This window comes from Centropristis striata, chromosome 11 (assembly GCF_030273125.1).
Source record: "Centropristis striata isolate RG_2023a ecotype Rhode Island chromosome 11, C.striata_1.0, whole genome shotgun sequence".
Taxonomy (NCBI): Eukaryota; Metazoa; Chordata; class Actinopteri; order Perciformes; family Serranidae; genus Centropristis; species Centropristis striata.
Genome location: NC_081527.1, coordinates 8,234,548 through 8,260,345, shown reverse-complemented (window position 1 = coordinate 8,260,345; position 25,798 = coordinate 8,234,548). Strand labels below are relative to the sequence as shown.

General features: G+C 40.0%; 1 protein-coding gene across 1 annotated transcript; it reads left to right on the top strand.

Moving 5' to 3' along the window:
* The first annotated feature begins 3,172 nt into the window (after positions 1–3,172).
* On the top strand, positions 3,173–25,463 carry LOC131980226 (KN motif and ankyrin repeat domain-containing protein 4-like). The gene is made up of 10 exons (XM_059344439.1): positions 3,173–3,237; positions 10,815–10,892; positions 10,978–12,423; positions 15,724–15,799; positions 17,376–17,675; positions 18,346–18,430; positions 19,642–19,861; positions 20,620–20,762; positions 23,034–23,234; positions 24,799–25,463. Exons 2-10 carry the CDS (start codon positions 10,877–10,879, stop codon positions 24,889–24,891), a joined length of 2,580 nt encoding a protein of 859 aa, XP_059200422.1. The 5' UTR covers positions 3,173–3,237; positions 10,815–10,876; the 3' UTR covers positions 24,892–25,463.
* The last annotated feature ends 335 nt before the right edge of the window (positions 25,464–25,798 follow it).

Here is a 25,798-nt window from a genome sequence, read left to right as displayed (position 1 = left end):
GACTGAGAAAAGGAACAACTTCTGTTTCCAATTTGGTAGTTTTGCACGTGTTCCCACAATTCTCGTGTGAATGCTGCTGTTTTAAACTGACTTGCATGACATTGATCAGCCATTCTTAAATACATCCTTCTCACTGTATCTTCAGCTTTAAAGTAAACTTTAGCTGCAATACTAAAATACCTACATCCTGTAGTACTCAAATAAATGCCAGCTGCTTCAAGTATTTTAAGATTTATAGGTCTTTAATTTCAAATAACCCCATTTGTCAAGGGTCTGTGGCCTTCTGGTCAACAGGACGTTCTTGATTCATAGGTCACTGTTACATGACTACTTACACTGTTTCAGTTGGCCAATGCAGCTACAGCACAACCTGTAACTCCCCTGACCACAAGCCACAGTTACATAACACACATGGGAAAGATGTCGGCTGTGACAGACCTTTAGGTGGACTGAACTACGTCAAAACTTTCCATCTGTTTTGTGTTATGTTATTTCAGCTGTCCTTCGAATGCCCAACTCCTCAAAGAAATCATTGAGCAACAGTAAAGAAAAAAGAAGCATTTGGATATTGGCTGATTGGAATGGGATGTTCAGGATCATTTAGCAAACATCAGTGAATTAATTGATTTCTGCTAAAAAAGAGGACATGCCTCTTGGCAGTATTGAACTTACCTCCAGCTATACTTTCCACCAGGAAGCAGCTCCTACAAGAAATTACAGTCAAATGAGAGGAAAATGAAAATGAATACCCTGCAGCCAGCAAGCCTTGTGCCTCATGCAATTCACTGTGTAGGCCCTGGATGTCTATTTGTATGAGTTAATAATTAATGACTCATTTTTCAACTAATATTTTAAGTATTTTATTTATCCTCCGCATTTCCCTTCAAATATGATGCAACTCTAAATCTTTCTCTGAAACTACATTTGAGCAGACCAAGATTTTTGCCTGTAGGCCAAGTTTTCTGCAGTATGTGGTCAGTCTGTCAGCAATCCTTTGGTCCAATAAAGACTGTTTTTTCTCTCAGCCTCCCTCGAGTTAAACCACAATCCCTCTCGGAGTCAGTTGTCTGCTTGGGTAATGGAAAAGGGGTATTTCTTGCTAATTCTTGCTAATTCCTTTTCCATCCATGGTGGGGCACAAGGCGGTGGTTGCAACTCCTCGAGCGGCTCTCCCTCTTCATCGTGTCATACACTCATCACTGCCATTGCCCAGTTTATTTTGATTTAAAGACAGACTCAAGTTGGATGCTGCCAGGTGGAGACTGTGTTTAACAGTTTTCACTGTAAGACACATGCTGTGGAGAATACATGATTGGAAATACATTTCTCAGGACCTGAAACAGGTATAAAATAAACAGAGGTAAATAAATAATATGTAGCAATGCTTGTGCTCTGTAGGCCTGTACTTTGAGTGCTTTAAACTAAATGTTAATGTTAGCATGTAGAAAGACTAACAATGCTGATACACTAATGCTACTAAGGCAATCAGTCTGATGCTTGGCAGGTCTAGTTACTCTAAATGGGACAATGATATGTCAAGTAACATTATGCTGTATTAAAGAAGACTTGAAACTAGCAACTAAGACCATCAACTCATTAAGAAAATGTTTACTGAGGTAATAAATCAAGTGAGAAGTAGGGTCATTTTCTGATAGATTTCCATACAAGCAGACTTCTTTTTCAAATCCAGTGGAGTTGGCCCCTATTGGTCATTAGAAAGAATACAGGTTTTAAGACACTTATGCTCTGGCTTTTCAGACCCAGAGGTTGCCCTCGATATGATTCAGCCACTGGGAACTACGAATGTCTGTGCAGAATATTGTGTCAATTACTCTGGAAAATGTTGGGATACTTCACTGGATAAATGGAAAATTTAACCCGTGGTTGGTGCTTGAGTAAAAGTTTGTAGATCACTAGTGTCTGGAGGCTTTGTCCTCTGGGGACTAATCATCAATTTCAATCAATATGTGCTGTGTGTGAGTCTGAGTGTGTGTTTGTGTGAATGCGTGTCTATGTGCGTGTGTGTGCATGTATGTGTATGTGTACATACAGATGTGTATGTGGGGATGGGAGGGGTGGGTTTTGTCATTTTTATTGTCTGTTTTTATTCTTATTTTTTGTAAAGCACTTTGTGTTACGTTTCTATGTATGAAAAGCGCTATATAAATAAAGTTTGATTTGATTTGATTTGACCGATTTGACACTGAATATCTGCAATCCATCTAGAAAATGTTGGAAGACTTCACCGGATAAATGAAAACTTCAACCTGCGATTAGTGTCTGACTAAGTAGAGTTGGGAGGTCACTACGTTTTATCCTCTGGGGACCATGACTTGCTGTACAAAACTTCACAGCCAGATCATCATAATAGTTGTTGAGATATTTCAGTCTGGACCAAAGTGGTTGACAGACAGTCCAAATGAACGACATTGCCATCACTAGAACAACTTTGTTGATAAAGGATAGGCAACCGGACCAGGCGGTCGGTACTCCCTGTCCACTGTCCTTTTAAAGAGCAGAGGAAAGAGTTTCCTGGCAGGATGGTAGCACCCCAAAGGAAGATGCTGGGTGCGGGTTGAAAGAGGATCCATGAAGAATGAGAGGTATGCACTGAGAGAATTAACCCCCATGGATGGCACCAGGCCCTCTGCTCTCCCCCTGTTTACTTGATTATAGAGGACAGAGACCACATAACACTGGCTAGGGTTACACATTCTGACTGAGGGAGGTCTATGAGGCACTGCGTGGTCACTGATGTTATCTGAGAGGATTAGGGACGGTACACAGTAAGGTGACTCTGGTACCTTCTCTTACTTCACGCCAGATGCTCCATATTTTGACATGTTGTCACCAGGGTCCCAGAAGAGCTGCCGTCTTTCCCGGCCAGCTACTCCTCATCTCCCATTGGCTGCTGTCTGAAGGAGTGGGTGTGGTTCTGAATGCAGAGCCTCCCACATGTCAGTCTTGTTGGACAAGAGGTACCGTAGGAAGGCTTGATCACAAGCCCCTCCCTGCTCTCTCTTTTACACACAAGCAAACCCAGCTTCTGTTATGGCAGGGGCTGCACATTGGCATTTACAAAACAGCCGCGGCATGCCACTCTCCCTGACAGCACCTCCCTGCCTACTCAGGAGACAGACAGACAGGCTGAACTGAGCTGAGAGCAGACTGGAGTGGATTGTCTGACAAACACGCCCTCAGACAAAGTGAAGAAAACTGCTGAACACATGTCACCAGGTAAGCTCTTGTTTAATATTCATCTCATATCTCTCAGCCAGTGGAGGACTGTTGTATTGGATAGTTAATCAAAGCCAGGATGCTAAATGTTGACCTTGAAAGTCGTTCTATCTGGGACAGGCTGATCTAAATTCAGGGTCAGAAAAGCTTTTGACACTAAAGTGATTTAACAAATTGTGTGGAGTGGACCTCTGGGCCTGTGCTGAATACTAATCAGACTTTCAGCAGAATAACTTTGCCTTGTAAAGATTAAATGTTGAATTATATTTACATTTTATTTACACTTACTGTATAGCAATGCACAACACAAACACATCTCCATGTGAGCACACACACACACACACACACACACACACACACACACACAAGGCAGCACACTTTCTATTTTAATCTTGCCATGTTAACATACCATCGTTTTCTTCCTTGCGTGAAGCCCATGGCAGCTGTTTCATCCTATGAGCTTTAGCTCCACATACCACACAACCAGGCTTAGATGCCACAATACAACTCTGACCCTGTTGCTGTTGGACCATGACCAGGACTCCAGTGGTCCAAAATCCCAAGAATAAAACATACGACGAACTGAAATATCATAGAACTTAAGGGATTTCTAGGAATTCTTTATAGAGACAGTGAGAGAAAAATGTGAGTTTGACAGAAAAAGAAGAGACGGATCGAGCGGGAGGGGAAAAGGCAGCTCGGGTCCAAACAGTTGGCTTTGGTTTCTAAATCAACTCCGAACAGAAGACAAGAGTTATGCACTGGAAGAAACCGCAGTCTGTACAGCCAAAAAGTGGAGGAGAGGAATGATTTTTCCGGGAACAGAACATAGACAGGGAAACATGTAGGTACACATAGTGTACAGACAGATGGACGGAGATGGGAAAAGTGCACAGGGAGGGACAGCTCTGTAGCAAAGTTTGTCTGTCTCACTGTGAGGTCTCATGCTCAGGATTACAATAATTGTGAAGCACCATCACATTATACTGATGTCAAGAAGCAATTCTATCCAAACACACAGTACGAATGGACAGCTTCGTAAGTTCACCCCATGTGAACCCATGAAAACAAATGCTTAAAAGAAAGTCTGGATTCAGAAAGTTGGAAAGAGACTGTAGTGGCTCTGTCAGGATGCAGCTTTACTAGCTAGGAGCTAGATGCTAGCATCAGAATACTAACATTTTTACAATGACTGTGCTTTCAAGTTAATGTTCACTGTTAGCATGCTTATGTCAGCTGATTAGCACCAAACACAAGGTATAGCCTGAGGTTTATGGGAATGTCATTAGAATTCGTGTCAGAATCAATATCTATATAATATATTTCTGGAAATCAAGTAAAGCTTGCATATCCAGATAATGGATATCTGAGCCTAGACTTCCCCCTCTGTGTGCCAGTCATGGTCAACAGCCTGATTAGCCACATTCAGATGTGAGAATAAAGGTGGAGTTGTGAGATGAGGACTTTAGGTTTGTTTCACAAGTAGCTAGTCTAGCGAAGCTAATAAAAAGCTAAATCATCTTCAGACAATAGTCGACGGGTTCGGGGACTGCATTTCAACCATTTTCCCGCCTCTTTTGCTCTCCACACTGAATACTGATCTACAGTCAACCAAAGCTCACTCACATGTGACCGGTCAATACTACTCAGACTACAAACAGACTACAAATAGAAACCAGAACACTTTTGATACCAGAACATGGTCCTGTTGCCTAAAGATTCTGAATGATAATAAAAGTCTCGGACATATTACAATTTTCATTAGATGAAAAGTAAAGGGTCCAACAAAGGTATTACAATCACCAATGAAGGGGACATGACTATCTGTATCAAATTTTATGGCAATCCATGCAATATTTTTCTAGACATTTCACTCAAAACAGCAGATTCAACCTCATGGTGGCACTATACGAAAAGTCAGGAGATGATCAAAGTCTTAAGGATTCATCCACTGGTGAAAATTTCAGTCTGGACCATCCCTTGGGCCATGCTGCTAGCATGGTTTAAAATGAGCACTGTAACATAAAGTTTCTTTGCTGTTACCATCAGTGACTAAAACCAAATGTTGCCTGCTACTGACCTGAATTTGAAAAATAGAATGATCCCTTTGTCGAGTATTGAAGTATTTATCATCGCTTCATTGGGAGGTCGCCCCTCTCGCTGTGTCATGAGTTCATATTTAATTTGTGGCTTTAGTAAAGAATGCTGCGGATAGAGATGTTGTGATTATGAGGTTTGTGCTGATGCAGGAAGTCTAAAAGGTCTGTGTGAGAAGGGACACATTTACCCAGAGAAGGAGAGCAGCTGTTGTGGGAACAGAAAGATGAAAAGAACCCGAATAAAAGAAAAGGGAAATACAGTGACATTTCCTGAACTGAAAAACAACAACAACTTTAGCTGGATACAAAGAAAACCTTCATTTCAGAAACTAAAAAAAAACTAAAAACCTAAAAACTCACTCTAATGCTTGACTTTGGACTGAGTTCAATGTGTGCAGAAGCAGCACTGACTGGGGCCTTTTTGGGGTGAGGCGATTTTTTTTGTGTTTCATTTCTTGGTTTTTCCTGTGAGGTGGGCCTACCGCTCAGAGCATACACAATTAAAATCTATGCCGCGGAAATGTGGAGAGAGTTAGGCAATGACTGTTGGGAATTACCTAACCCTAACTATACTATATTGTTTCCTTTGTGGTAACCTGGTCAGAAAGTATGTATGTCTATATTCAGTAAGAAACTCGTGGGTTAAAGCAGTTTGGATTGACTTTGTCTGGCAGTAAATAGTCTGAAAATTAGCATTTCTGTTTCTCAGTGTTCTGTAAACAACTTTGATACTGATGGTTAGCTTAGATAACATAAAGGCTGGAAGCAGTGGGAATGAAACAGCTAGCCTGGCTCCGTCCAAAGCTCTCTAGTTGCTATGTTAAACGATTAGTTGTGATTTTATGGGTAGTTTCTTGGAGCCAGACCTGTTTCCAGTCTTGTGCTAAGTTAAGCTAACTGTCTGCTAGCTGTAGCCTCATTTACCCTCTGAAATAGAATGACGTCCCATTCAAATTCAATTTAGCAGGGTTTTTTTTTGTGTACCTTTGCTACTAGTGACTGTTAATATTGAAGTAGCAGGCTAACTTCAGTAAACATCGGAATAAACTGACTTGCGGCAAGTCGTGGACTAACCGAGGAGAGGTTTTGCAGTAATGACCAAATGAGCTTTGAAGTTGTACGAAGCATGAAGAACCAGCCAATAAATTAGTAACAGTTAACTACTTAGTGCTACATTCAGACACCCTTATCACAGTGTAGGAAAGTACATCATCAGACGAGTGACAACTCATACTTATTTCTGTAATCTGTTGTGTGTTAAAGCATGGTGGAATTAGCAACTTCAGTGTTCTTTTTCAAATTCACGAGTTAGCTAGTTAGCTTAAACTGGTTGCAGAAAATGAGCTGAGCAGCATCCTGGTGGTTCTAACGGTCCCCAGTGGTAATAAGTATTCAGATCCCTAACTTAAGTAAAAGTACTAATACCACACTGCATAATTACTCCACTACAAGTGAAAGTCCACCATTCAAAGCTTACTTAGGTAAAAGTTCAAAAGTAACAACATCAAAATGCACTTGTTATGCAGAATGGCACCAATCGGATCATATATCAAATATTAGATTACTTGTGTTGATGCATTTATGTAAGCAGCATTTTAATGTTGTAAACACAGGAGTCATGTTAACTATTAATTTTCTGTCTTATTATACTGTTATGAGGTTTAGTTGAAAAAAATAAAAATAAATGTCTAATCACTTTAAATTGATCATGTTTTTCATGTTAAATATCAACCTGTAAAGTAACTAAAGCTGTTAGTTAAATGTAGTGGAGTAAAAAGTACAATATTTGCATCAAAATGTAGTGAAGTAGAAGTATAAAGTTACATAAAGTAGAAATACTCGAGTCAAAGTAGTTCAGTACTTGAGTAAATGTACTTAGTTACATTCCACCACTGGTTGTTACCATAACAACTAATAACAATCGCCATTTTATCATGTACTTGCCAAATGACCAGGGTGAACAATGCAATGTGCAATACTATTATTACTATATAACTCTATTTCTATTTATTTATCGTACATATGAGAGAGTGAGTATCAATCTTATCATCTAACTCTCAGCAACAACATTAATATGAGTATTTGCAGAAGTATTATTTTTTTCCAAAGTCAAATCTTGACATGAAAGTCTTCATCTTTTACTTCAAAGCACAAATGTAAAAGCATTTTTGAAAGTGTTTCCAATCTGTTGAACTGCAGCCAACAGCCTGCATTCTCCACTTGATGAGTGAGTGAGCCAGCACAGAGACTGATTGAGATGTCAGCAGTAACAGGTGCTCCGCAGTACAGAGCAGACTGACAGGGTCAATAGTGAATACAGCCTGTGCTTGTAGGCAACATTAAGCTCCTCTGTTCATCTTAATGACTCACTAGTTCGAGACAATATTATTTGTCTTGTCCTCCCAGTTTGTTTGTTTACCTGGGAGACATTAATCTTCTATTACTCCGTAAAATGAAGACACATGTCTGGGTCTCCTGTCTTGACATGTTCTTTAGCGTTACACCCACGTGTATAGGCTAAACTTAGACTTGTCAGATCGAGTGCTGAAAGATTCCACTCAACATCATAAAAGCCCGCTGGCATAACAACATACACACTGTATCACAGTGTATAACACATGTATTAGGTTTCTGTAATGGCAACTGGACAGAGCATACAGTGAGAAGGAATTCTGCTCGGAGAAATCATTTTCCCACATCAAGTAAATACTGATTTTCTTTTTCTTGAACAGAAAGCTGGGTTTTCCATATTTGGTCATAGAGTGTATGGTAACCGGGGCTGGGTTTCAGACTTTTTTACTAACTTTTATTTACTTCTCATGGGTGAATTACCTAATGAGCCTACCAGGACCCATGCAGGGGCCCAAGGAGCCTGATAAGCCTCTGTGTAAAGTTGCTTTTATTGTCAAAGAACTTCGTCATTCATGTCAATAATACCCCTTTTCGACCAAAGCAGTTTCAGGGCCAGTTCGGAACCGTTGCTCGTGCTGGTTCACAGTTGGTTCAACTTGTGAACCAGCTCTGAACCCGTTTGCTTTTCCACAGGTTCTAGAGCCACGTAATTATGTCCCTGCTGCTAACGTATATGTAGTATAATAACGACGACAGACTACATGTCTCTACAACACATCTGTGCTGCTTGTTTTAATCACTATGAACGCAATTTTTATTAACAATGAACATAAGATCTTAATCTTTGACTTTGTTGTAAGCTAACGCTAGCCCGCTAAAGTTAGCACACTAGCGACCGCCTGCTAAAGTTAGCACACTAGCGACCGCCCGCTAACGTTAACACGCTTCTTCGCCTGTATCAATCACATTGCAGTTAAACAAATCAAATAAATTAAGTTGGTCTTGTTGGTCAGATAACCCCGCCCCTAGCCCCTGATGTAAGCGGATCGCGGTTCAAGACCAGCAAAGAGTTGGTGCTGCAGTGGAACCAGTTTTGTGGAACCAGCTGGGAACCAGCTGGGAACCAGCTCTGGTCGAAAAGCCAGATAAGAGGGCCCCAATAGTCCTACTGAAAAAACTGAAGGAATAGCCTAAACATTAAAAACACAGAATATAGGCCTGTAGACCAATGTTCAACTGACTGGACCTGATTTCGTGTCAGGCCTTTACAGACCTTCTACAAACTGTTGAGATGCAGAAATTTGTCCCGAGTATCAACTTTTGAAAACCAAAATCTGGCCTTCACTGTTCTTCTTCTTCCTACCTTTTAGTTAGAACCTTTTGGATTTTGAATTGCAGTTTTTAGTTTATAATTTTAGATTTCATATTAGTAGTGAAAGTTAGACATTCGAGAACTTTTGCTCAAAGAAAAAAGCAACTTTTCTTTCAAATGTAAGGTATTGAAAAGATAATTGCCAAAACTCAGGATCATAATAGCAATAGTAGCAGAAAAAAGTCAAACAATACAGATCCTTGTGGTATCATGTAGTTGAAGCTTAAAGGCATAATATGCAAGAATGGTTGCATAATGTTTGTAAACAAAACATTCAAACTCACCCCACCATCAGTCTTGTTTTGGAAAGTCTGCTTGACATTTCTCTTGGCGCATTGCTGTATTAGTGTTTTTCTGTCACCGTGTCCATTATTTCTGTAGCCTTGTGCTCAAGGGGTATTACCCAGAAACATCCAAAGCACAGCAAAATGAAAAATAAATGAAAAATAAAATAAAATGCAGAATACAGGGCTACTGTAGATACATATACGGGTCATTTGTCTGTACATTCTCTTTTAGAAATATCCTTAAGTATACCTTAAATTCTTGAAATTACCCAAGCTGCATAATTTATATGCACAATCGCATGCATGCATGTACATTTGCAGTATATGAAGTCAATGATATCCTGTTATCCCATATGTTTGTGTTTTGGCTAGTAAAAATGTGCACATCCATATCTGCAGATTTTGTTGCTGTTTATTACTCGTCATCGGATAGTGTGTGAAAGATGGAGGTCAGAATTCCCAGCAGGGCCATTTGGTGGTGTTTGTCTGTTTACTGCATAGCTGACATTGTTTGGGGCTGCGGCTCGGTGGCTGTGGTGCCTCAAGAGGACAGCGAGCTGCCACAGTGGCTGGTGGTCAGGAGAAGGGAGGAGGGAAGAGGTGAGAATGGATGGGAGAGACACTGTGAGGAGGAGGAGGAGGGGGTAGGGGAGCAATGATTTCATAGAGAATAGACTATTCCCTCTCATATAGAGAGGATCAGGGAGAGTCAACAGAATCAGAAGGCAGCAGAGCCGTGTACTGTAAAAAAAAAGAAAATAAAAGAAAAAGGAAGCTACAGTCAGAGACAGTTCAGTAAAAGTAAACCAAGGATCTGAGAGAAGCCTGTAGGAGGCACAGAGGGAGCAGGAAGGGAGGAAAGTAGTGACTCACAACAATGGTTGTCTGTATTTATGTCTGTAGGAGTGTATTTTTCTCCGCTGGCCATAGCTGCTGGGCGAAACAGGCCCAAGCTATTTTCAGCTCTCGTCCTGGATGGCAGGGCTGTAATCAAGCGAACATCAGGCCTGCCACTGTTGAATAATAGCAGCCTGATGCATGGAAGAAATGAAGCGGTGTGAGTGTGAGAAAAACAGAAGTCTTTGGGAAAAGAAGAGAATAAGAGGGAGGAAGAGAGAGAAATCACTTGAGCGTAATTGAATGTTTGTGTTTTGTGCTACATGTGGGAGAATGAACAAGAGGCAGATTGTGAATGGAGTACAGAAAAGGGTTATTACTGCTCCGAGTGATCTTCCATCTGGTCATTAAATTAAGATGGACTCTCCCACCAAAAATACCACAGCTAAACCTCAAGTGTGTGCGAGTGCCAAAATTCATCTCAGAAATCATGAATGTGTTCATTATTTCATTAGATAACCACACAGTAACCACTTCTGCCACTTGTAAAAACGTCCAAACATGTGTTTTCCATGTGTTGCTGGCTCGATTCAGTCTCCTATTTCATCTGATTTTTGTTTGTTTTGTCAGATACTAAAGGATCCAACCAGTTAATGTGGCAGCAAATTGTTTAAACTGAAGACAATAAAGGGATGGAAGGACAAAACGGTAAAAAAAAAAAAGAAACCCACCAAAACATGACATAATTTTAAGAAACGTGATGAATGCTTTATTGCTGTTTTAATGTCTACAGGAACGATCATGCCTCACAAGACAACAGAGAATGGAATTAAAGGGAAGCCGCCGTACTCAGTGGAAACTCCCTACGGTTTTCGACTTGACCTGGACTTCCTCAAGTACGTAGACGACATAGAAAAAGGAAACACGATCAAAAGAGTCCCCATCCAGCGCCGAAGCAAAGGCCCCAGAGCCAGCACTCTCCCCAGGCACCTCAACCCCTCTGGGTGTGGCTACCGCCCGAGTCCCTGGGGATCTACTGGGGCTCTTGGCCCCAGGTCCCGACCAACAGATGCCCATCACCATGGCTACACCTCCTGGGCAAATGATCACAGGTCCCAACTATCTCCCACGGGACTCAGATCCCTGGCAGAGATGGAGGCCAGAATCAAAGAGTTTGACGAGCAACCTCTTGGTGAGCACATCAGACCTCACCTCCTGAGAGCCTCCAGCCTGCCACTCACCGTTTTACTGAGACAAGGATCAGAGTCCACAGAAGACCCCGGCAGCCTCCGGAGTTCGAGGGATCACCTCGGAGGGAGGAACACCTCCTGCGAAGACGTCTTCTACTCATCGGACAGCCCTCGACCTCAGGACTCCTCAGGGCTGATAAAGCGCCTGACAGAGGCCCTCGAACGTGTCGGGGAGCTGGAGGAGGAGGTGAGGGTGATTCCAGAGCTCAGGGCGCATATCTGCATCCTCCAGGAGGAGAGAGAAAGGCTCCGCCTGGGCCTGAATCCACATCACCCACCCCTGTCAATGAATGGAACCACAGACCCTCACAGTTCGTCCCACTACAGCACAGTCGACGTCAAAAGGCCTCGTCACGAAAGTCACGTCATGTTTCCTAGAAATCACAGTCAAGAGGACTCTAATCCCACACATGAGTGGAGGACTAGTACAGATCTGGATGAGCTGCTGACGGTGACATCGCTGCAGGCTAAAGTAGCTGTGCTGGAGCAGAAGCTGCACGAGACAGGCCTGGAGCTGCAGAGGGCCTTAGGGCTGCTGAGGGAGCAGCAGGAGGAGAGCAGAAGGAAAGATGAGAAGATGGAGCACCTTATCAGGAACCCTGCGATGTGGGTCCGTGCAGAGAGGGTGGTGGTAGACCAGGATGGAGACGAGACAGTGGTGAGATCCATCGAACCTTATAATAAAGTGTCAAGAAGTACAGATGCAAGAACTGTTACCACAAACGGACAAAGCCAACAAAACCAGCTAGTGGAACCAGGAGATGTTTCAGATGAAACAGCGGTGGTTGTCCACCACATAAAGAAGATCAAGAGGCTCCTGGATGAGCAGTGGGAGTGTGTGTGTGGGTCAGGAGAGGAGGGTAAACTTCTGCAGCACCCAGACCCCAAAGTCAACTCCCTGCAGCAGGAGATGATAGGACTCGTCGACGTCCTTACCTCCTACTACGCCCAGCATGGACACAGTGATGGAGAGAGGATTCAACATGGAGGTAGTGTAGTCAAACAGATTATGTACATTATGTGACTGTAATGATTCAGATATTATTATTATAACCTTTATTTAATCAGGAAAATCCCTTTGAGATTAAGAACCTCTTTTTCAAGGGAGACCTGGTCAAGATAGGCAGCAGAAAATACAAAATGACACAGTTAAAACACAAACCAAGGACAAACTAAAAAGCAAGAATGATTACATTTACAAACAGATTATGAAAAACACGTACATGTTATAGAGTCGTCCTCAAGTACTCTCAGTTTAGATTTAAAAGTGCTCAATGAAATTAACTCTCTTAGTTTCCAGTCATTCTGTAACTTATTCCGTGCAAAAGGTGCAGAGTGGACAAAAGCATTTTTACCCAATTCAGTACGTCATATGGAACAGAAAAGCAACAAAATATCATGAGAACGGAAAGAATAAGGACCAGCACTTCTGAACAATAAGGGCACAAATGTTGGTAGGGAGTAGTCTTAGCATTGATAGAGAGATTGATAGACTTATATATAAAAGTATACCAATGACTGATCCTTCGAGTGGCCAGTGCAGGCCATCCCACCCGAGAGTATAACTCACAATGATGTTGGATTGTGTGAATGATGTTACTGGAAGGAAGATTGCCCTAGGTCTGCATGTATGCTTTACCTTCTCAGACAATTTTAGAGACAAAACTGTTACATTATATGAAGGGAAAATAAATCCTCGTCATTTGGACTTGAAAAGAAGAAGTTAATCTGCTGCTACAAGGCAGAACAACCACTTTAGTTAGACCTCATTAATGATTTCAATCTTATGGTGTGTTCACACATAACGCAAAGCAATGCAAGCGACTCAATGCAGGATTTGTGTCAATTGCACAACTCAAAGTTGAGATTTTCCTGTATAGCATAGCCCTGATCAATCCAAACTCTATTAAATAAACAAGTATTTTAAAAGTTGTTTGCTTGTCATCTCCTAGACAGACGTGATAAAACATGAATTTAGACTTTTTACACATTGGCATCATGATGTTCTTATTTGAGCATACTTTTTAGCATACTTATTGCAGTTAAATCAAGCAGAATCCGTATATTTTATCATACTACTGTAGAGGCGCCGAACATGCATGACTCATCCAGACTCAGTTCATGAAGAAGGTGATGCAACTCCAGTTAATGTTGTGAACCCAGACATGACAGCATTTGGTGTCCCTGTGTCCTGTCTTACACAACAGGTAAAGCAGAAAAAGTGTTTGTTTTTTCAGCCACGGTTGATGAAGGAAAGGAACCGCTGCATTGTGTACACCAGCACAACTTGCACAAGTAACTTGAATAAACATGAATGTGATCCTGTGGTCAAACTTGTGCAAGAAATTCAAAGCGGTGTTAACACATCATTAGGCGCTTTTCCATTAGGTACTTTTCCCTCTAGTGAGCCGCTATGGGTGTGGCTGGGAGAGAGGATCCGCCCAAGGTAGGGTGGCCATTCGTCTGGCTTCAGGCCGGACAGTCTGGCTTTTAAATGCCCTGTCCGGCTGCAGGCACAGCCTTAATCCTGACACTCATTTGTCCTCCTTTTAAGAAAATAACAAAAAGGTCCGTCTTTTGACACGTTACCTTGCTAGTTTAATACTTATTGGCTAAAATTGTGTGTCAAAATAAGTAATTTCCTTGGTTACATTTTCGTGTGGTGACCTATCAACACATGGCTAAGCCAGTTGCTACCACCAGGCTGTCAATCAAGCTCTTAGAGACTGAAAGTCTGAAAATGCCAAAGTGAAAGACCTCCTTTAACCCTGAATGGGCAAGAGAACACAGGTTTGTTACAAAAAGTAACAGGGATGAGTTTCATTTTTTTTGTACATTATGTGGAAGCGATGTAGATGTGAGCTGCAAAGGCAAAGCAGCTATCGAGAGACATGCTAGCACTGACTAGCATCGAGCTAATCAGAGTACAACTCTGCTTAAAACCAGATCATACCAAACAAATATCTGCTTCCGTGTATGCAAAGTGTCCTCCTTTTTGATGTGAAGGAAATGGCCACCCTACCCCAAGATCCGTCCAACTTCACCGGTTAGCGGCTCAAAAAGTACCTGCCTCGGGTAGGTTGAGGCGGCGATTTCGTGCATGCGTGATTCATTTGCAGACTGGTGCAGACTGGACGCTGAGGGGTTCACATCTCCTGCTCTGCTGACTGCAGAGAGACTGGGAGGGACTGCTGCGGGAGGACTGGGCCGCTTGTGAGTGCTTTGGGATGGCGCCTGCTACTCGTTAAGAAGAGTAGGAACCAGTCTCCAAAAGTCTACAATAACACCAGAAAAAGTCGCTAGATTTGTCGCTTTTTTGTAAAAGAGTCACTTTTTTGAAAAAGAGTCGCTAGAGGGGTCTGAATAGTCGCTAAATATATCGACAAAGTTGTGAAGTTGGCAGCAGTTTGCTGCGTCGGTCTGTTGTCACATTCAAACTCAGTTGGTTAGCCGCTACAAAAGTACCTGAATGGGAACAGAGGCTGAGGGGAACTAACTAGTGGGCGGAGCCAAAACACTTCACCACCTTCCGTAAAGTACTCAGTGGAAACACGCCTATTAATTCTTAAGGTGAACTCTTGTATTTATTTGTTGATTTAAGGTGTGTTAATTGCTGTTATTGTCAATTTCAGAACCCTCCTTGTTTAAAAGTGTCAGAAATCCCATTAAGTGTATGAAATGGTTATCACAGACTATTATTTCAAACTTTGAAATACCCATGTAGGCCCACAGGGTTAAAAGAGCTTATCCAAATTTCAGTGTTCGTGAGCTTCGTGTAGTGCAAAGCCTGTGTAGAAAATAGCTGGTTGTTGACACTAACAGCTGTAAGAATTTAACAGCGGTGGCAACACAGGAATAGGAGCAAGTTCATGTGTGGACTCTGGCTGTTGTTAAAAAGCCTCAAGCTCATTTTAAATTCAATGAAGTAACTCTGTATGCCTTCAAAGTGTTGCTAAATGTGTAAAAGCTCGTATCCACACAGTTCCTCTCATAGCACAGAAGTCCTGTCAAAATAAAAGTCTCCAATTTAAAAGTCAATCGTGAGCATCTAATTCTATTAGCATTCAGGCTGCATAATAGGTTGTTCTTTTATCCTGTTCTTAGTCAATGTCAACAATTCTGACTAAATATGTCTTCCCAGTAGCTTTTGTGAAGAAATAGTTGAGTCCAAAAGTACCATAATAGGCCATAAACCATGATAAATATGTATTTCATAATGAGCATGTAATGTTGTTGTTCTGCTGTGTCGTGATATTTCATCATATCCTCTGTGTTTGTCTTCCACGCAGCCTCTAAATCCATCATGAGGACAGATGGATGCGCCCGGATGTCAAAAAGCCTACACTCTGTGGGTGTTAATGAAGGGTTAGTAAATAACTCAGTCTGACTTAAGCAACCTTTAAAGTTATGATTATTGCTAAAACCATAGTTTGGGTTGACAGACGTACTAACTTGAGGTTGTTTAAGCTGCTGTTGTATGCTTCTGACTCAGGCAAACAGTATAATTTAACATTGAAAGATGAACACCACTCCCTCTAAAAGATGAATTTGCCATTTTTCCAAAGCCACCAAAGAGATGTTATTTCAGTTATTATAGTCAGAAAATATGACTGTGAGTGTGTTTCATGGGGCTCAGGGTACTTTTTGGTTTAGGATTACTGCAATATATGAGATCAGGTTTTAATCTCCACTGGGTCAACACACTGAGATTTATTTTCTCTTTGAAAGTTTATATTTAATTAGTTTGGACTTTTCCCCTTTGATTTCCAGCTTTGTCGCCCCAAAAGGATTGGACTCTAAATATTCAGAGTTTTTGACTGACCATATAATGTGAATAATGCATTAGAAATTGTATCCCAAAATATTTGCCTTTTTCCTAAATGAGCCAACTCAAACATTGCATGGGGAAAAATGGTCAATTGGCTTTAATGTTGTTTCCTGGTGCTGGTAATACATATTAATATTGTTTCTGAGGCATTTTACCAACACATGACCTTTGACCTCTTAATGGTCTGATCAGTGTAGATTTAGTTGCCAACATTTGATGCCAGATATTTCTAATTTCCTGCGCTGCTCTGTGGAAGAGGATTGAGGACAGGTAGGAGAAGAAAATAATGAGAGGAGGATTTTTTTTTTCATTATTCAAATCCTAAAAAAGGTTGGAATAATGAGAATAAACTCGAGAATAGGAGAATAAAGTAAACAGATTTGTGTCAACAAGTCATCAGAGTAACATTGTTTTCAGATAAACGCGTCTATCCAAACAGTTAGATAGACTGCAAGCTACAACCTGATTTTCATAAATGTCATAAAATGAGCAATAACCACAATATTTAAGGGTGTAGTCGAACTAAAATCCCCCGACACATAAGGTGTATTTCCACTATAGTTGAATACCCGAAATGAGGCGGGTCTCCCTCGCCGAAACGCTCTATTATTTGAATGTGTCGCTTCAAACTTTTGTATTCCTATTTATACTGTTATACACTGCAAATTATTTGGTTCTTAAGATAAAACAAACTTAGATTTAGAAGTGTTAGATAATTTATCTTATTTTAAGAGGTAATTTCTTATTTTCAGCAAGATCATTTCCCTTTGATTTAGTGTTTTTATCTTGTTTTTAGACACCCCTTTTATTTTTGCAATGTATTTGAGCATGAAATATTTTAAGTTACTGCACTGTAAACATATTTAAAAATGCATTTTTGTCATATCTGGTGAAGTGCACGGTAAAAATTGTGTAAAATTGTGGCCCCCTCCAGCATTTAGGTTGCCCATCCCTGCCCTAGACACACATTCACACACACACAGACGCTTCTTGCTTTTATAGATAAATATACATATTTTCTCAACATTGTATTTAGACTTTTTTCTCAAACTTAAGGATTATTTTTCCTCTCCTATCTAATCCTCTTCCCTACCCTTCCTTATTCTTTTAAAGATGCAAAAGTGGCAATGCGGCCGGGCCGGCCTGTGTGAATCAGCGTGGGCAGAAGGAGAGCAGCAGCAGCCCTGCAGACATGGCTGCTGCCCAGGTGGACGCAGACCCAGAGAAGAGACGGACGGAGGGAGCGAGGCAAACGAGCCCAGACGGACAGATGATATCGGGAGGAGCAGGAGCAAGGCGGACAGATGGAAACGAAGCGTCTGTGGAAGCCGAGAAGAAGGCCAAAACGAAAGCACAGCCCCCGGGGGAACAGATGGAGGGCAACGTTGGCTCAGAAAGCACCGCCGGGGGCAGGTGAGAGGACCGGAACAAACCTTATCGCTGTTTGTTTGGATAATATGATGGTGATGTTTACTCTTCAGGGAAAAGCTCCTGTGTTTTTAATTTAATCTCATGGGGTTGTGTTCCTCATGCTGTGAGACAAAATGTCTTCTATTACAACATGGTCTCACAGGAATCCGTGAAATAGCCACAGATTTGCTTAACTCAAAATCCGTGGAATAGCCACGGATTCACTCAAATTTCCGTTAAACTGACACGGATTTTGCTACAATGCAAGTTAATGACAGTCATATCCCGTGGCTATTCCAACATACAAAGTGATTATGTACATTCACTGAGTGAATATTTAGAAAATAAAACATATTTCTTGCTAGAAATGTGATCAAAAATTCATTTTTATGCAGAAACTAAGTCAAAATATTGATTTTTTTCACTAAAAATGAGAGAACTGTCCGCCATGTTTTTTGTTCTGACCGCCGGGACCTTGAAAGTCACGTGACTTGGAACAAACCAATAGGAACAAATATCCATGGAATAGCCACGAGATATGACTGTCATTAACTTGCATTGTAGCCAAATCCGTGTCAGTTTCACAGAAATTTGAGTGATTCCGTGGCTATTCCACGGATTTTGAGTTAAGTGAATCCGTGGCTATATATACACACGTGCTTTTCTCTTCTAGAGAAACAGTGGGTGCAGATTTTCTGGCTGCTTGTCAGTTCCTCAAAGATCACATGGACAACATGGACAACCCCAATGACGACATGGTGAGTCGTTTTGATTCTTCCACAGAAACATTGCACATCGAAGCTAAGAAACTAAACCATGTCATATGGAAGCTGCTTACAGTTATGGAGGCCATTTGCAACAACAGATCCAAAAAGAAACTGTAGCATATTTTATGTTACAAGTGGTATATTTTATGTTACTTTTAGAAGTTCTGCTTTACTAAAAGGCCTCAGTATGACCTCTAGATCATGTAACAGAGTCTCCATGTAACAACTCAACATGATCTCACAGGAATCTGTGAAATAGCCACAGATTCCCTTAACTCAAACCAATAGGAAAAGATAGTTAGCTTTACTTTTGAGGTCGAGATTTAACATAAAAAATAAATTTAAAGTGATTCGACTTGTTTTTCCAAAAAATTAAACCTCATTACAGTACATTAAGTACTTACAAAGAGCCCTGTCTTGATCAAATTAAATGTTGCTAACATAAATGCATCATAATACGAATCAAATAATATATTTGGAATATATAAAACAAGCTGATCAATTTAAAGTGATTACGCATGTTTATAGATTAAACCATATAAAAGTATATTAAATGGTTGAAATGATCCCTACATTGACAGCAGTAAAACACTGCTTACATAAATGCAACAATAATAATAATAATCGGTAACGCTTTATATTAAGGTCCTTGTAATAACCATTAATTAACAAGTAATAAGGCCCTTGTAAGTCGTTACAAGATGCTTATTAACATTATTGTGTGTTTATAAGCTTATATAAGTGTTAATAATGGCATTACAAACACCCATGACCCACCCATTATGTCTTTGCCATGCCTTTATTAATCTTATTTTGTTTGCTTATTGATATTAAAATATACTTTATTGCTCATCTATTATAAGTTAACTATAAGTTAACTATGCTTTTTGCAACTACCAGATCTAAAGCGAGAACAATGCCTTATTACTTGTTAATTAATGGTTATTAAGGACCTTATTATGAAGCGTTAATAATAAGCGTCTAATAATACTGTATATTTAGAATATATAAAACAATCTGATGGGTCCATTCTGCATAACGAGTACTTTTACTTTTGATACTTTAAGTACATTTTGATGCTGATACTTTTGTGCTTTTACTTCAGTAAGTTATGGATGCAGGACTTTTACTTAATTCAAGTAAGGGATCTGAATACTTTTTCCACCACTGGACCAACAGACATTTCCTTCTTCTCCTCCCAGAGGAAGGCCCTGGTGGTGTTGTTTCAGCACTGGTTCAGTGCAGCAGCAGAGGAGGCGTCTGTGGCCAGCAGGGTGGCGTTGTACCTGAGGGAGGTGAAGAAGGCCACGCCCTCGCTGCTCGCCTTCTTGATCAACCTGGCCGACGACAACGGCAACACGGTGCTGCATTACAGCGTCTCCCACTGCAACTACAGCATCGTCAGCCTGCTACTGGACACAGGTTAGAATACAGGAGTTTTGGATTTTTCATTAGTTTTAGTTTTAATCTCGTTGTCAATTTTTGTATTCAAATTCACCTAGATTTAATTAGTTTTTAGAGTGAGTTTGCTAGTTTTAATTAGTCTTTTTTTTTTTTTTTGAAAATGCTTAGTTTTAGTTTAATTTTTAGTAGTTTTAGTGTTAGTTTTAGTTTTTTTTGTAATGGGGTATTTGTTGGGTGCGAGATTCAATAAGGTCACAATAAATTTAATACCAAAACAAAAGTAAGACTTTAATAATGGGTATTCACAGACACAGACTGTGTAGTGTGCGTTTGTGAAAAGGAGAGTAAATATAATAATAATAATAATAATTTTATTTCCTCTATCTTATCCATCTCAGCCCCAACAAGTTTATTAAGTCATAAAACCAGATAGATGAAATAGATTTCATATCAACCAAAAAGGTTTACGTATAAAAAAGTTGACAAAGACGAAAAATAAGGACAATTTTACTATAACTATAGTTAGTTTTAGTTAGTTTTGTAACCTCACAATACAGTTTCAGTTAGTTATAGTTTTTTTTTTTCAACTCGTTTTTATATTTATTTCAGTTAACAAAAATGTATTTTCAATTCTAGTTTTCGTTATTTCGTTAGTTTTTGTTAGTTTTCGTTAACTATAATAACCATGTACTGGACACAGGTTAAAGCTGTTTAACAGTTGTACATAGCTGGCTTGGTAATACTTAAAAAAAAACATACTTTTCTTTGCTTTACAGGTGTGAATGATGTGAAGCTTCAGAACAATGCCGGCTACACAGCAGTGATGCTGGCCTCACTGACAGCTCCTGATGGTCCCGGTGGTATGGAGGTGGTCCGCAAGCTGATGGAGCTGGGAAACATTAACATTCAGTCCACACAGGTAACACAGCCAATGAAAACAGCTTAAATATAATATCACATATAAGATGGGTCATTAATGCATTGTTTTTAATTTATTGTTAGTAAAAGAGTGGAAAAAAATGGAAGGATTGCATTTAATTCAACAATTACACACAAAATTAAAGGGCGGTCCCAATGATTTATACATGAAAATCTGTTCAATTGTGATAAAGACTACTACTTTGCCTGTAGAAAATAGTTCTTTATTAGTATGTTAATACGTAGGTACAGTAATGTTCAAAATAATAGCAGTCCAATGTGACTAACCAGATTAATCCAGGTTTTTAGTATATTTTTTATTGCTACATGGCTAACAAGGTACCAGTAGGTGCAGTAGATTCTCAGAAAACCAACAAGACCCAGCATTCGTGATATGCAGCTCTTAAGGCTCTGCAATTGGGCAATTAGTTGAAAGGGGTGTGTTCAAAAATACTTTACAAACTCAAAACTATTTTGTACAAACTTTTTTGTTTCTACACTGTAAAAAATGTTTGTAGAAATGACAGTAAAACACTGTCAAATTGCATCAGAAATAGGTCGTAAAATTGAACATTGTACATCACCGTAGTAGATACTTTTAATTACTGTAAATCAAAGAATAGCATAAAACTTTAAATTCTACTGACATAAACTGTAGAAAACACAGTTGTGCTGTAAAAATAAACAATTTTCATGTAAAATGAATGGAGAAATACCATGATTACACAATTATCCTGAAAGTAATGGGATTATTCAGTATAAATTACATTTTTTTTGCTGATATTTACATTTACATACGCTCACTGTATTTCTTACAGTGAAGTTCTGGCAACCACAGCTGCCGGTATTTTACCGTAAATTAAACAGTTTTTTTTTACAGTGTAGGATTTAGCAATCCTGTGAATCACTAGTCACACGATTGGTTGGTTGACTCCATGCAACACAGATGTGAAGCAGTTATAAAAAAAAACTGTGGTCATACAACTAAATATTAGTTTAGTGATTCAAGTACAAGGACAGCCAACGGGCTGGATGTGGCCCCCGAGCCACGTAATGCCCAGGGGCCGGATTCACAAAAGTGTTCTTAAGATAAAACTTAACACATCGTCTAGGGCTAAAATAAATAATAAAGAAATCAAATGAATATCATACAAATTGTTCGAGTAAATACAAATGAAGACTTTTCCTTTCACTGTAGCTGTTTTCAGACCGCTGAGGGCTTCTCTTAAAGTTGCGAAGAAATTTGAGAAGAAATCTAAAAACTTTTTTTTCAAGAATCTCATTTGTTCTCAAGTTCTATCTTAGGAAAAAACTTAAGAAGAAAGTTAAGAAAACTACTAAAGAAAAGATAAGAATTTCTTCATGAATACCAAATCTTCTTAAATTTTGTCTTAAGAGCAAAATTAAGAAAAAAGTGGCACTTAAGAAGCATTTTTTTTCTTAAGAATGCTTTGTGAATCCGGCCCCTGGTCTGCTCTAAAGCATCCTTGAGCAGGATACTGAATCTCAAAAGGTAGCATGTGTTAAACTCTCTGACATCTCAAGTGAACAGGTTCTAAATTAGGGGCAAAATAGATCAGATTAAGGCCCCGTTCACATGATGACGGTCTGAACAGAAGACGCAAAAGTGGCGTTGCGTCTTCACTTTTTATTCCTCGTTTAGACGAGCATTTTCGGGAGGAAATCTGCTGCATACGGTGACGCAAAAGTGTGTGAAATTCGATTGTATACATTCCAGGCGGCATCACTTAAAGCGATAAGAGCATCTTTGGGCATGCAGAAGTTTTCACGCCACACATTTTCATCAGCTACTCCTTCCACAAAGTTATCCACCATCACTAGATCTCCCAGGTCTCGTTCACAGCCGTCTGGCTCACCTCTGACGAATTGGTGCATCCAAAATGTGATGGAGGTAATTCCAGATCCTTCTCTGTTCACTAATACTATCTCTACATATCCTGTACATTTGGTGGAAAGACTCCTGTAAGTTTATTAGAGCTGCCAGAGCAGCTTGAAGGTCCGACGCATAGAAATAATCCCACATTTGTTTATTTTCCTTTACTGGAGCATGTATGTGACGTAAACACATACGTGACGTGAGCAGATCTGAGCAGAGTTTTGCGTCTTGTCAGTGTAGACAGACACGCTACGGCGGAGAGTATTTAACTTTTCCGATAAAATATTTTGTCGTTTTCACCCGCGAGCGTCCTCGTGTAAACGGGGCCTAAGACCAAATGTTCATTTCCTGTCTGTTTCCTGTCTCTCTCCACAGACGGGCCAGACGGCTCTTCACTTGGCTGTGAGACACGGACGGGTTGTGATGGTCCGCCTGCTGCTGAGCTGTGGAGCCGACACCAACCTCCAGGACCAGCAGGGGACCACGGCCCTGATGTTCGCCTCCGAGAGGGGCCACACACACATCGCACGGCTGCTGCTGGAGCGGAGCCAGTGTGATCTCACCCTGACTAACAAGGTGATACACAGAGCAACAGTTACTTCTCACTCCTTTTATAATCCTCTGATGCAGGTCGTCTTGCCCCCATTATACCAAAAGAATGAATGTTAACTGGATAATAAAAGAAAAGTTCCACAGGCAACACTTCCATCAAATTAAATTAAGGAAACATAGAATTCATATGATGACTCCAACTCCATTTCTCTTGAGAAATCCTGTTATATTTGTTAACAAAATGCCATATGTACTTTTCTATTCACATAACTGAACACAAAAAGCAGCTTAGATATATGAAAACTGGGATGTTTTGACTCACACTGTGTGGACGTGGGTGGACTGACAGTCTGCATGCAGCAGAATGGAGCTTTCCCAGGATTAATCAGGGCTACAGTAAGACAAATCTCCCTGGGCTGAGATGAGCTAATCCGCTAACGGTACTTTATCTGCCAGTCTGGAGCGAGCGGAGGCAGAGAAGAGAGCGGAGGAGAGGATGCAAATGTATCCTCTACTTTTCACACAGTCTGCATTTAAAGTAGAGTTTACAAAATGAAAAAAAATGAAAAAAAGACCATCAACCACAGGCATCCAATCTCGACTCGACACCATGTTTTACCTTGACACAAGCCAGATTAATTAGACTAATTAAAGTCTCATGAAATTAAATCTTCGCCCATTTATCTTAAGGACAGAAAATGCAACCTTGCACATTGTGTTATTATTTAATTTGTCATATGGGAGCCGCAACTGGGCACCTTGATACAGCTATTCACATGAAAAGTCAACAGGCATGTTAGGATTTGAGGCTAAATGCTAATGCCATCATGACAATGACAGCACTATCAGCATGTTTACCAGGTAAAAGGCTTTAAAGCAGCAAACTCAAAATACCTGGGGGCCGCTGGAGGCAGTATCAAAATGACCAAAATAAGACACAAAATTACTAAAAAAAAAGACACAAAATGACAGAAAAAAGACACAAAATGACAAAAAAATACACAGAATTACCAAAAAAGATACAAAATTATTTAAAAAAGACATAAAATGACCCAAAAAGACACAAAATTACAGAAAAAACTAAATAACTTAAAAAAAGAAACAAAATGACCAAAAAAGACGCAGAATTACCAAAAAGAGAAAATTATTAAAAAGAGACACAAAATTACAAAAAACCCACAAAATGACAGAAAAAAATTAAATGACTTTAAAAAAAGACACAAAAAAGACACAAAATGAATAAAAAAAAGTAATTAAAGGGACATTCCACACACAACACAGTAAAGTGCCATTCATATAAAACTCACATTAAACTTTCATATCAAGGTGGGGGCCACAAAATATCGTCACGAGGGCCGCAATTGATAAAAAATATAATTAAAAAATAAAAAAATAAAATAATTATCAGCTCATAAAGGTGAGGTTGTGCTGAAAAAAATACACCAACACCATAGCATGATAAACATTTTTAAGTGGCAGAATGAAAAGTATTCAATAACTGATAAAATGTCCCAAGACTCCAAAGGGTTAATATGAGCCAAGAATCTAACCCTGATGTATTCCTGTTTTTCTCTCTTTCTCTCCCCAGCGTGGTCAAACTGCTCTCTCTATCGCCATGCAAGGCTCCCACACTGACACCGCCGCCCTCCTGCAGGCCCACGCTAAAGCTCGAGCTCTGTAGTGGGAAACTGGAAGAGAATCTGCGGATATATGATCCTCTCACATTTAGCTCTTTTCTGTCTGATGCACTTTGAAACCCAATTCAGTGTTGTGTGTTTGGGTTGAGCTGTTGCTGTCATATTGTTTCTAAATTTTGGACAATCTGCGCAAGTATGATCTTAGGTTTTTTGTTTTTGGACGGGATGTCAGTGAGATCTAGCTTAGATGTGTCAGTAAACAATACATGCGTTTTATTTCTATTGTCTTTACTGTTGATGTCAAGACATCACAGTTATGTCTGATCTTTGCACATCCAAGTAAAAGCTTAGCTTTGCAAACTATGCAATTAAAAATATTTATTATGACATGTTTATTGTATGGGTCATGTTGACAATTATCAAAAGGACGGTGTGGTTTTGCGTTTTTAGAAAATGACAGATTGATATTTGCATCCTTGCAGCACCTTTTAAATAAAATGTGTGTAAAATATAGCAACATAAATACATGCTGCATGTAAGAAAGACATATTTTGGTGCTAATAAACCAACCTGATGATTTCACTCACGAGTATAAGCTGCCTGTTTTTAATAAAATGACAGAAAAGTGGAGATATTGTGTCGTTTCAAATAAACAAACATGCCCTGAATATGGTGGTTGGGTTGTCAGGCTGCATTAAGAGCTCATTCATCAGCTTTGTTGCCGTAGTGACGAACCCGACCAGCAGGTGGAGCAGCTCCTCCACTTCACTCCCAGTACAGCCGGATACATCAAACACAATAACACACATACAGAAAGCAACAATACACATAAATCTGGAATTCTAAAATGAGCATATCCAGGGGATTAGATCTAATCCCTTTCAAGTGTGACAGACAATTATAAACATGACACCCACAGAATTGCACTAATTCCACTGTGAGAGAGGACAC